The sequence below is a fragment of the Rhinoderma darwinii genome, unplaced genomic scaffold (genome assembly GCF_050947455.1).
Source record: "Rhinoderma darwinii isolate aRhiDar2 unplaced genomic scaffold, aRhiDar2.hap1 Scaffold_617, whole genome shotgun sequence".
Taxonomy (NCBI): domain Eukaryota; kingdom Metazoa; phylum Chordata; class Amphibia; order Anura; family Rhinodermatidae; genus Rhinoderma; species Rhinoderma darwinii.
This window is the reverse complement of record NW_027464173.1, coordinates 110585-123546: the sequence shown is the minus strand read 5'-3', so window position 1 is coordinate 123546 and position 12962 is coordinate 110585. Positions and strand designations below refer to the sequence as shown.

The 12962-nt window shown below is 36.9% G+C and overlaps 1 protein-coding gene across 1 annotated transcript in view; it reads right to left on the bottom strand.

Moving 5' to 3' along the window:
* LOC142726238 (titin-like) overlaps positions 1-12962 on the bottom strand; it is a gene marked incomplete at its 3' end in the record, with an annotated part of 141867 nt that overhangs the window by 20307 nt on the left and 108598 nt on the right. Inside the window, exons 204-233 of the mRNA XM_075849004.1 lie at positions 12637-12939; positions 12232-12531; positions 11848-12144; positions 11473-11757; positions 11079-11372; positions 10662-10961; positions 10267-10575; positions 9995-10185; positions 9365-9794; positions 8401-8709; positions 8160-8308; positions 7921-7953; positions 7579-7708; positions 7059-7358; positions 6594-6911; positions 6197-6493; positions 5771-6070; positions 5371-5685; positions 5108-5256; positions 4744-4894; positions 4246-4527; positions 3826-4128; positions 3414-3716; positions 3046-3327; positions 2616-2915; positions 2234-2536; positions 1214-1522; positions 836-1117; positions 455-754; positions 70-363 (exon numbers count right to left, since the gene is read on the bottom strand). Of these exons, the coding sequence (XP_075705119.1) occupies positions 70-363; positions 455-754; positions 836-1117; positions 1214-1522; positions 2234-2536; positions 2616-2915; positions 3046-3327; positions 3414-3716; positions 3826-4128; positions 4246-4527; positions 4744-4894; positions 5108-5256; positions 5371-5685; positions 5771-6070; positions 6197-6493; positions 6594-6911; positions 7059-7358; positions 7579-7708; positions 7921-7953; positions 8160-8308; positions 8401-8709; positions 9365-9794; positions 9995-10185; positions 10267-10575; positions 10662-10961; positions 11079-11372; positions 11473-11757; positions 11848-12144; positions 12232-12531; positions 12637-12939 (8118 nt within the window). The remainder of the gene's footprint in view (positions 1-69; positions 364-454; positions 755-835; positions 1118-1213; positions 1523-2233; positions 2537-2615; positions 2916-3045; positions 3328-3413; positions 3717-3825; positions 4129-4245; positions 4528-4743; positions 4895-5107; positions 5257-5370; positions 5686-5770; positions 6071-6196; positions 6494-6593; positions 6912-7058; positions 7359-7578; positions 7709-7920; positions 7954-8159; positions 8309-8400; positions 8710-9364; positions 9795-9994; positions 10186-10266; positions 10576-10661; positions 10962-11078; positions 11373-11472; positions 11758-11847; positions 12145-12231; positions 12532-12636; positions 12940-12962) is intronic.

Genomic DNA, 12962 nt, shown 5'->3' with positions numbered 1-12962 from the left:
TATTTAGCATATGAAATAAAATTTATTGATGACTATTGTGATGAATATTGTTGTGATTATTATCATTACCTATTTTTTCTTGGCACTCAATTGGTATAGTAACATCTGGGCGACCAGGTCCAGCAATGTTCTGAGCTTTTACACGGAATTTGTATATCTTGCCATTCTTCAGTCCTGTAACAAGGCATTCTGGTATGCTAACAGTCTTAAAGTTGGTCCAGTCTTCCGTACCATCTTCCTGATAGTCTACTACAAAACCAGTGATTTCAGAACCACCATCACGGTCAGGATAGTTCCAAGCAAGGGAGACTTCAGTTTTGTCTACATCTACGTGATGAAGGTTCTTTGGTGGTCCAGGCGGATCTGTACAATAGATAAATATACAATTATTTTATGCTGGTGACCCATGTAAAAACATTAATAATTAGCTAATTAGACTATACATTATACTTACAAATTGGATCAATAGCCTTTATTGGTTTAGATGATTCTACATAAGGACCACGTCCAAACTGGTTCTCTGCAGCAACTCTGAACATATATTGTGAGCCTTCCATGAGGTGTTTAGCGATAATGCTGTGCTTTTTAGATGTAGTTGAGATAGGTATCCAACGAGGGTTGGCAACATCACGCTTCTCAACCACATAGTTGCTAATGACTGCGCCACCATTGTCCTCCGGCTCTTTCCAGGTAAGATAACATGAATCTTTTCTAATTTCGCTGAATTGAAAATTCCTTGGTGGACCTGGTTTATCTAAATGAAGAACATTAACCATTAATCCTTAGTCTTTTATTAATTTATATTAACAGGAAAAATAAAATGCATGTATCTTACCGAGAACAACAACTTTAACTTCAACCGTCTTAGTGCCAGCTTCATTTTCTACTGTCAAAGAAAACATTCCTGCATCTTCTTTGGCTGAGTTACGTATTTCAAGCTTGCTTCCAACAGGTGTGACTACAATATCTGCCTTCACAGGTACTTCTTTGCCTTCCTTCTTCCAGGTTACTTTGGGGAATGGCATTCCTTTGATTAAAGCACTGAGTGTTATAGTATTTCCAGCCTTAACCTGTTGCTCTCGTGCCATGTTTGCATCAATTAACAGCTCAGGTGGTTCTGTGTTCGAAAAAAACACAACCGAAGTTTTGTCAATATTGTTGAAAATACCAGTAGTCTAAATAAGTATACCTTACTGTAGTATAAAGAACTCACCAAGCCTGTCTTTAGCTTGAACTGGGTCCCGGACATAGACAGGCTCAGATTCACCAGCAGAGTTCACTGCCATTATTCTAAACTTGTATGTTTCACCTTCTGTGAGCCCAACCACTTTGTGTTTTGTATCAGGACAGCCATCGGGGGCATGGTTGGATTTCTTCCACTCTTCTTCACCAACTTTTTGGTATTCTACAAGGTAGCCAATAATTTTTCCTCCACCATCATGTCTAGGTGGGTGCCAAGACAAGTCTACAGAGTTCTTGGTTTTGTCAACTGCTTCTGGGTTTACGGGTGGGCTTGGTTTGACTAAAACAAAAAAAAAAAGACAGAAAATATGGCACTTGTTTGTTTATCTGGATAACAGCTTAATGTGCTGTAAGCGCTAAACATTTTTACAGATTTACTTCTCCCTTCCCACTTCCACTATGTTTTGCCTTGGAGTAATTTTTTTATACAACCATGTAGGGGCTATTTTAATTTCTTTTTTTTAACTTGATGGAAATAAACAACTACATTTCAAATAAGCACTCTGGGTAAATCCCTTTTCCTCCTTCGTTTGTAAACTAGGTTAGAAAACAGGTAGGGACATTAATTCTCCTACCGGGCGCTTTACTTTAGTTAGCCCCAGTGTTCTAGGCATCCGTTCTGTCATGTGACTCACACTATGACACCCTGAAACCTTCATTGTCTGCTGTGTGGACTAAAAGTCAGTCTCTCTATGCAAGCCTCTTCTAAGCTTGCATAGAGAGATTGACCTCTGGTCCACCCATCAGACGTTGTAGGATTCAGGTTGTCAGAGTGCGGGTCGCATGACTGAACGGTGGGCCAGAGCATAGCATCTAACAGTATAATAAGGTACCTGGCAAAACAGAGGGGAAAGATTTAACTGTAGTGCTTCTTTAAGTAGAAAAAAATATATTACCCTATTGGAATAACAAGAGAAAATATACATACAAAATAGCACTAATGGAGGTAGCTATAAAGCAATGGCACAGAAAATGCAAAAAGTTCACATACCTATTGGATCATTGGCAAAGACTGGTTTGGATGGTGGACTTGGGTCACCTACACCAACTTCATTTTCAGCAGATACTCTAAATTCATATTCACATCCCTCAAGCAGATCTGTTACTCTATATTGTGATTCTGGATAAATAGGCTCCCTTGAGACTTTGGTCCATCTGTTGGACATGGTTTCTTTCTTTTCTACAATATAGGCAAATATGGGTTTTCCGCCGTCACGTGGTCTATTCCACAAGACCAATGCAGAATCTTTTGTTATTTCCTTAACAAGTGGTTGTTCAGGTGCCTCAGGAACTCCTAAAAATATTAAAATTTCTAATTAAATTATGTTTTCGGCAGAGGTCTAGGTGCTGTACAACCCGAAAAGGTAACTTACTGTAGCGGTCTTTGGCCTTCATATCATCAGATATAAGAGGATCGCTAATGCCATACATATTTTCTGCACAGATTCGAATGCTGTATTCCCGTCCTTCAAGAAGTTTGGGAACCTTGCAAGTTATCTTGTTAGTTGCTGATGTTACAGGCATCCAGAGGTCTCTGTTGCTGTCTTTCTTTTCCACAATATAATTAGTGATTGAGCTTCCACCATCATCGAGAGGAGGTTTCCAGGAAACAACCATATGATCCTTGTGAACTTCATCAAATATCACAGGACCAATTGGTGGCTGTGGTCGATCTATGTAAAGTAAGAAATACATTGCGTTATTTATCTCCAAGTTTTGTAAGAAATATACTATTTTACAAATTGAATATATATACATACATGTCACAAGTTCATAATCTGTTTCTTAAATAAAGCTGCTTACCAACTACAGTGACTTCACAAAATCCCTTTCTTGATCCAGTGCTGTTTTCAACAACCACACAGTACTTTCCTGAATCTTCTCTGACAGACTTAAATATGCCCAGACACAAAGTTGTTGGAGTAGTCTTGATCTTTATACGTTCATCTTCTTTAACAGATATACTGTCTTTCAACCAGATAACCTTTGGTGCTGGTTTGCCTGTGTACCGGCCATTCATAGAGAAAGCTTCCCCAACTCGTACAATTAACTTATCTCGGAAGTCAAGTTCAATTGTTGGAGGTGCTGTAAAGAACAATCAATAGCAATATTATACTAAAGATTACAACCTAATAATTTCAGCATGATGAAATAAATAGAAAAATGCATACCTAGTTCATCTTTGCAAGTAATTGGTTTTGTGCAGAATGATGGTTTTCCTTGTCCGACAATATTGACAGCACTGACACGATATTCATATGTGTCACCCTCTTTCAACCCATCATGGGTGTATGTCCTATTTAGGAGCTTTTCTTTGGTGGCTCTATAGAATTGGTCTTTTCCAATGAGTCGGCATTCCAAGACATACATTGTAATGTCAGACCCTCCATTATATTTAGGTGGATTCCAGCTCAAACTTATTGAATCTTTTGAGACTGCTGCTACTTGAAGATCCTCAGGGCGTTCAGGTACAGCTGTAGGGAAAAACATGTGGGACTTTAAACTTGACGACTAACATACGATTTATGATTTTTGGAGAAATGTCAACAAATAAAAAGAATAAATTATATTTTTTTAACTTACATATTGGCTCTCTTATAACTATCTCACTAGAAGTCTCAACGAATGGACCCATTCCAATAATATTTTCTGCTGCAATACGGAAGAAATATGCCACTCCTCCGATGAGCCCTTGTACTGTTGCATTTTGTCTTGTCACAGTATAAGTCACTGGAGTCCACCCTCTGCGATCGCCTTCACGCTTTTCAATGATATAATTAGTAATTGTTGAGCCTCCATCATCTTCAGGTGAGAACCAGGTCAGTTTGCATGAGTCATTTGTAAGATTTTCAGTCTGGAAAGGCTCGCTTACTGGCCCAGGAACATCTGTAAATAAGAGAAAATCAGCCTACTGTATATAGTATTTGCATTGTGCTTTTATAGTGGCATTCATAGCATGTATTGCAAAAGTTTAAATATAACCTTATTTAATGTCCTAATTACCTAGTACGTCAACAATAATAGTCTTCTTTCTTTCACCTCCTGCATTTTTGGCAGCCAAAGTGTACATGCCTTGTTGATGTCTCTGGCATTTTTTAATAACCAGAGATGAACTAATGGCTGTTGTCTCAATGTTAGCTTCAGATGGCAAGGGTTTGTCATCTCTATTCCAAATAATTTCAGGTGTTGGCTTTCCGGAAACATAAGCTATAATTCGGATAACACCACCAGCATGGACGACAATTCTCTCTTTGACACTGGCATCTAGCTGAATATCAGGTAACACTAAAGGAATAAAAGAAAAATGGATTATATGTTTAATACTTTTATAAAACTATATAATAGCTTATTGTTTTTGTAGTAGAACACACATATTTAACTTTAAAGGAATAATACAAAATTATTTGGTACATATTTAATATTCAGTTAGGATTTTCATTGTTTATCTAAAATAAAACCAACCAATGTTGTCTAAAAGCTCAAAGACTTTAACATAAATACCTGTTCGATCCTTGGCCTCAATAGCATCAGTGACATCACCAGGTTCTCCAACACCAGCAGCATTAACAGCTCTCACTCTAAACCTGTAGAAGCTTCCTTCTTTGAGTCCAGATACCACAAATTTGGTGCCTCTAACTTCTTTTTCTTTAGCCTACAGAGAAAATACGCATGCTTCTATTTAGCAATGCAACACTCGAAACCCAAATTAGTCCAAATACTAATTTAATTTTATATACTTTATTACCTTTAATTAAGTGAAAACAGAAATGGAAACAAAGATAAACTAATCCAGATATTGAACTCAATCTATTTATAAGGATATTATTCCTAAATTATTATTATTGTGTAACAGGCTTCTGCAAACCTTTTCCCATTCTTCTTTTCCTTCTTCTTTGTACTCCACAAAGTATCCAGTGATTGGAGAGCCTCCATCTTTAGAAGGTGGAATCCATTCTAGATCAGCTGTTGATTTAGTCCAGTCTGTAACCTTTGGAATTGGTGGTCCAGGTGGTGCTAGGGATGAAATATATTAGATGTATTAATTATCCAGTCAAGCAAAATGGATTTCTATATGTATTTTTGATATTTTAGTGCTTAAAACATATATGTGTTATTTATTGTACTCACAAATAGGATCTCTAGCAGTAACTGGATCAGATGGCAGACTTGGAGGCCCAACACCAGCTCTATTAATAGCAAATACCCTAAACTGATAGTCAGATCCTTCAATAAGACCTGTAACCTGGTGGGATACACCCAGTGTCATGATTTTGATGGGATCACGGTTAACTCTCTTCCATCTCTTTCCAGTGGTTTCTTTCATTTCCAGCCAGTAGCCTGTCACTGGTGATCCACCATCATATTCTGGTTCTTCCCAGTTGACAGTCATAGAATCTCGTACAACGCTACTGACGGATGGTTTATCACACTGTCCAGGAACAGCTGTTGAAACACAAAATATAATATTATCCTGTCATTGATATCAATTCGGTCGATGTTTTTGAAAATCTAATTACACTAAACTTACAATATAGATTCCTTGCTGTTTCAGGTTCACTATCAAGGGGAAGACCGACACCATACTTATTCTGAGCCATAATACGGAACACATATTCATGACCTTCAATAAGTTTTGGTATGGTGTATAAACATTCTTTGACATCTTTCGTCACTGGGCCCCATATTTTCCTGTTAGCTTCTCTCTTCTCAATGACATAGTTTGTGATTTTGGAGCCTCCATCATCTTTTGGAGGTAACCAAGCCAAAGTCATATTTTCAGCTGTAATTGATTCAAATTTAATTGGTCCTACTGGTGGTCCAGGGCGTCCTATTTAAAGTAAGAAAATAGTTGGTTTACTAACTTGTATATATAATAAAAGACTAATAATTGTTTTTAAAAACATAATAATAGATTACTTATTACACTAGCACAGTTTGTAAATAATATAATTACCCAAGACATTTAATCGCATTTCCTTTGAATCAGATCCCAAGTTGTTTTCTGCTGTTAGAGTATATAGAGCAGTATCATTTCTACGAGACTGGTGGATCAGCAAAGTGCAGTCATTTTCACCAACAACTTTGTTAACGTGTTGATCATATTGAACTGGTGTTTTGTCATCAGGTTTGTTTGGAGGTGCTTTATACCATTTCAAAGTTGGGAATGGAACACCCTTTAACTTTGCAACAATACTGATATCTGTTCCCTCTTCAGACTCCAAAAATTCTATTAGGTCAATAGATGGTGGGCCTTAAAAAAGGGTTAAAATAAAATTACAAAAATATGAAATAACGCTAAACAGAAATATAATAGATTAAATATAGCTTTGCTTTTCAAACTGTCTACTTACAAGTCTGGTCTTTCACAATAACTGGGCCTACAGTTGTAGATGGCTTGCTCTGTCCAGCCTCATTAACAGCTCTGACTCGGAACTCATATTCAGCTCCTTCTTTAAGGTCTTCAACAGTGAATTTTGTTTCTTCTACATCTCGTTTATTACATTGCTTCCATGTTTCTTTGGTTTCTCCAGTCGGATCCCAGAGTAAGCGCTCAATTATATAATGAGTCACGGGTGCACCTCCATCATTCTTTGGTGGCCTCCATGTTAGTGCCACTGAATTTTTTGTAACAAGACCGGCTTTTAACCTTGTAGGTGGTTCAGGTGGATCTTTAAAGTAAGAAAACAAATTACTACCTCTTATAATACAAACAGAGTTTTAGTAAAATTGTTAAAATATATTAGGTGTCAAAATGTTTCAATTATATTATTATAGTAGTTTACAGAACATTTTTCACAGTACTGCATTAGACTTACGTATTGGGTCTCTTGCTCTTGTCCTTTGAATGGTTGAAATAGGAGGCCCAGTGCCAAATCTATTCTCTGCTGTTACTCTGAAGAAGTATTCCTGTCCATCAATGAGGTCTGGTACAGTATATGAAGTTCCTGCACAGTCTGTAGTCACCCTGCTCCATGATTTGCCTTCAACTGTCTTCTTTTCAATAATGTAGTTCTTAATTCTGTCTCCACCATCATTATCTGGGGCTTTCCATGTAAGTTTAGCAGTGGATCTTGTCACATCACTAACTTTGAGATCCTTTGGTGGCCCTGGAGAATCTGTAATGCAAAATCGTATTTAAAAAATAATATCTATGTTTATTAAAACTAATACCCTCATACAAAAAAAAAAAATTTTAATTGAAAAGAATCAGTGTTGCATGTTGCAAACAATAGGTTATTTGTTACCATTATTACAGGTATACATATTTGTATACATTTAAGATAAATGCCTAAAGGTTTTTATTACATATTTCCAAGTATATTTGCATAGTCTTACCTAAAACATTTACTCTAACATTGACTGTCTTCTGTCCAGCTTTATTCTTTGCAGTTATACTATATTTTCCAGAGTGTCCTCTGTTGCACTCGGGAATGATGACAACTGAAGTAGTGTCTGTTGCCTCAACCTAAACAAAAATCAGAATAAGTGTTTAGGGTTTTCAAAACTCAGTTATATTATAACATTTAATGGTTTTGTACATATTTATTTAATTAATTTATTTAAATTATGTATAATACCAAAATTAATCTTTTTTCATTGCAATTTAACCCATTCAAAATGTAGCTTTTGGTTCATAATAAGTAATGCATACAATAAAGATATATGCAATTTACATACCTGAGAATCCACTGGAATATTGTGTACTTGGTCCTACAAGTGTACAAACAACAAGCATAAAACCATTAATTTACATACAAACATGTAAAAATTTCAGGTTCAGAAGTGTTTGATTTTACAGTTAAGAAGGTCTTAAAGTCAAGGACTATTTTAAGGATAAGGACAATAATTTCACAGTTTTTGAAACATCTATGCAAGACAAATATATGTCATTTAGGCAAACATCTGCATTATCTTACCTTTATCTCTGTCTTTGCTGCTCCTTCAAACTCCCATGATGTTTTGGGTACAGGACGACCTCTAATTAAAGCTGAAATCCTGATTGCGGACCCAGCACGTACATTCAAAAGGTCTTGTGATTTCAAGTCAATTGAGATATCAGGCTCCTCTGCAAAAAAATTAATTAAGAAAATGTTTACTTTTAATCTTAGAGATGAAAAGAATACTGATTTAAATTAATAACATATAGTCATGATTTACCTTGTATCTCCTTTACTGGTATTTCTCCGGTTGTAAGACTTGGCTCAGATTCACCAGCAGCATTAACTGCCTTAACTCTGAATTTGTATTTCTTGAACTCCTGAAGATTTGGAACTACACAGTCGCAAGTGGGAAATAGCTTGTCGGGTTCATTGACCTTTTTCCAGTCTGAGCTGCCTTCTTCCTGCATTTCAACAATGTAGCCCTTAATTGGACTTCCACCATCTTTGTCTGGTTTCTTCCAGGCAAGAGTAACACTTGACTTAGTTTTATCCTTCACATCTGGGCATGATGGAGCACCGGGAACATCTGTGGAAATAAGCAAATAAATTTGTTAGATATTTACATTTTTGTGCTCCTTGAAGTGATGCCTCCTCCCCAAATTTAAGATAGTAAACAGTATGGGTGGCAACTTATGTTTCCAAAAATTCTCCCCTTTCATTCAGTGATGAATGCTGATGGAGGCCAAGTTCTCACCTTACTCCTGTAGAGCTTCCCTGCTTTTAAGATTATTCAGTCATACGAATAACCAATCAATTTATTGTATGCATTAACATATTTATGTCCTTAAGAAACGAACTTGGTTATGAAATAATTATGACTTTCTGTTTTACAATAAAAGTCCTCTATTTCAACTTGGTCCTGGTAAGTAGATCCCACTTCATTTCTTAGTTTCTATCCCACACTTGATGGGCAGTATCCCCATATTTATTTTGTTTAAAACTTTTAGGTGAGTTGTCATCACAACTAGGAACCCCCCTTGCTAACCTCTAGAAGTGCATTTCACTATCACTACGTACTGTTTTACCTAATGCGAGTATTTAATAATGCCCTTAAAAAAGTAGTTAGTACACCTTATCTGGCCTCTTCGTGAGATTTTTTTTTATTGTATCCATAGTTATGTTGCATATCTTGTGAATTAGAATTCCCTCACCAGCATTGTCTTTGCACAATTTATACTTACAGATCGGGTCTACAGCCAAAGCAGGATCTGATGGTTCACTGGGAGGGCCTACTCCAGCGGCATTAATAGCCATAACTCGGAACTGGTATTCCACACCTTCTATCAAGCGCAATACATTGAATTCCAGGCCTTTCACAGCAGGTTTTGTGACTGGAGCTCTGTTGACACGACCCCAGTATACACCACCAACTTCTCTCTTTTCAAGCCAATAGCCAGTAATTGTAGTTCCACCATTGTCCAGTGGAGGCTCCCAGGACACCAACATTGATGATCTAGTGCAGTCAGAAGCTTTTGGCTTTTTAGGAGCACCAGGAAGGCCGTATGGATCTTTTATAACGACTTTGTCTGACAAACAGTCATCACTAATGCCATATTTGTTGACTGCTCTAACTCTGAATTGATATTCTCCATTAGTTGTAAGTTTCCACATCTAAAAGTAACAATAAAATGTGTCGTTAGTAATCTGCATATTTGTTAACTTCCACATTCACTGTATTCTCTGTACTATATAAGGTATTTGGGTTATATAAACATTACATGCATTCATTATAGGAAGTGGTTTTTTAACTGTTATAGTGTTATTTTGCTATTGGTAGTAGTCTACTGCAGAAATATGTTAAAATCAATTACCCCATATCGTCTGTCAACCACAATGTTGGAAACTTCTTCCCATTCAGATTTCTTTTTGCTCGCATCTCGTTTATCAATGATATAATTTGTAATCTCACTACCACCATTGTCTAGAGGTGCGTCCCATATCAAGTAACAGGATTCAGCTTTGATGTCAGTAACTGCAAGATTTCTTGGAGGTGAAGGACGATCTGTTTAGAACAAAATAGTTAGTTACTTATATTTGGGAAATAGTGTAAAAATATCTAAAGAGAAGAAAACGAAATACATACCATATACTTCAACATTCACAGAGCGGTTAACGGAACCAAGACGGTTGGAAGCTGTAATTGTGTAGGCTCCTTTATCACTCCTTTGTGCACTTGGCATGATGACTTCTGTCTTAGCTTCACTCCTTGAAACTTCTTGTTTCTCAATCTTTAAGGTTGGTGTTGTTTTTTCAATTGCAACTTCATTTTTGAACCATTCTATCTTTGGCAGTGGAAGACCAGTTACCTCAGCCGGGATGTTCACAGGCTCTCCTGCCATAACTTTAATTGTGTCACCTCTAACAGCTAAGCGGAGAGTGATATTGGGTGGAACTGGAAAAGATACATTAAGTCAATTAAGGCACTGACAAATTATTTGGTAAAATATAAACGTTAATTTTTTTGTTTTCAAAAAATACCTTCATCATCCTGAATTACCACATTGAGGGGTAAGGAGGGTTCACTTTCTCCTATGTCATTAACAGCTTTGGCACGGAATTCATACATGTGTAGTTCTGCAAGGTTTTCTACTAAAAATGATGTGTCTGGACAGAGTCTCTTATTACATCTTTCAAACTCAGTTGCATCATGTCGTCTCTTTTCAATGATATACCCTATAATAGGGCTACCACCATCGTTGCGTGGAGGTTTCCAATCAAGTGTGACACTTGACTTAGTTCTCTCAGTATAGGTAAATCGTTCAGGTGAACCAGGAGGGGCTACAAGGAGAAACAATAAAATGTCAGGATATTTATGAAAAAAAAAAAGTCAGGTTACAAAGTTTGATTTGAAAAAGAACAAATATATGTAACAATAATTTTATTTTTTAAATTTACCTAGGGGATCAACTGCGAGAATTGGTCCCAGATCAACAGGAGGACCACAACCATATTTATTCTTGCACATGACACGGAACATATATTCTTGTCCCTCTAAAAGACCGTTAATATCACATTTAGATCTCTCAGTGTCTATTGGTTGTCTCCAAATATGTGCTTTGGCATCCTTTCTTTCAATTATGAAGCCTGTGATGTCACTTCCACCATCATCAATTGGATCAGACCAGTTCAGAAGAGCCATCTTTCTATTAACAACAACTGGTTTCAGTTCAGTTACTGGTCCAGGAACATCTGAAAAAGTAATCGGATTGTCAGAATTATTTTTAGTTCTTATTTCCAAAAACATACAGTAATGCTATTAGAACTATGTACTAAAGAAAAATGTTCTTACCAAAGATCTCAACACGTGTTGCAGCAGATTTGGTACCACTTTCATTGCTGGCAGTGATTATATATCTCCCATGGTCCTTTCTTTCTGCATTGGCAATAGTAAGCACAGAAGACTTTCCTTCATTAACTATTTCAGCCTTTTCCTTATTCACTTCACCGTCTTCTATAGACCATTCAATTTTAGGAGCAGGACGACCAAAAACAGTGGCGGGAATCTTTAGAACCTGACCAGCCAAAAGCTGAATACCGTCTTTTACGGAGAGGTCTAATTCAACGACTGGTGGTTCTAAAAGTGAATAATAAAAAAAAGAGTTACAATATATTCTTATGTGAATGTAGAAACCATTGTATATTGATCAAACAAACAGAAATATACCTTGTGGTTCAAGGACTGTAATGGGTTCTGTTACTCCAGGGGGACCTTCACCAGTAACATTGACAGCACTCACACGAACTTTGTAATCTGCACCTTCTCTAATGCCTTTAACAATGTAATTACGCATTTTAATTGGCCTGTCTGTGCAGCGAGACCATTCATTGCTGCCCATTAACTGTTTATCAACAAAGTAGCCAACAATTTCTCCACCACCATTGTATAGAGGAGGATCCCATTCTAAATCAATGGCTGATGAGCTTGTGTCAACAATTCTTGGAGCTGGTGGTCCTGGAAGCACTAATATTGAGATAAGAAGATAAAAGATGGTAAGTTACAGCTTTTCATGCGCAAACAGTATTTTAGTCTGCATGGTTTGTTACTTACATATTGGATCTTGAGCTGTCTTTGGATCAGAAGGTACACTAAACTTTCCAGCTCCTCCGGCATTTTCTGCACAAACTCTAAAAATGTATGTAAGGCCCTCCAAAAGACCTTCAACTTTGACCTCAAGGGAATTGAGAAGATTCCTGTTAACACGAGCCCAGTGAGTGCTGTTCACTTCACGTTTCTCAATCCAATATCCTAATATTGGGCTGCCGTTGTCTTTGGGTTCCTTCCACGTAACTACCATACTGTTGGCTGTAACATCTTCAACTTCAGGTTTTTCTGGTGCTTCGGGTGGTGCTGTGAATATATACCATTTATACATTATAGTCTTTCTTTAGTATAAATACATATCGTACATTTAAACTAATTTAAAAGTATTCAGTAGAGCAAAAAAAAACTTACTAAATGGATCTTTAGCAAGAAGAGGTTGAGAGATACATGGTGGTCCTGGGCCAAATCTATTTTCAGCTGTAACACGGAAGATGTATTCTTTGTCCTCAATAAGTTTGGTGACTGGATATTTGCAGTGCCTTAATGTAGATGTTACAATAACCCATCCAATTTCAGCCTTTGAATTATCTTTCTTCTCTAATACGTAGTTTAAGATTTCACTACCGCCATCATCCAAGGGAGGTTCCCATTTGCATGTAACTGAATTCTTCCTTACTTCGTCAAAAGTAAAGTTCACTGGAGGACCTGGGAAATCTGAAAATCCAATGAAAAAAAAA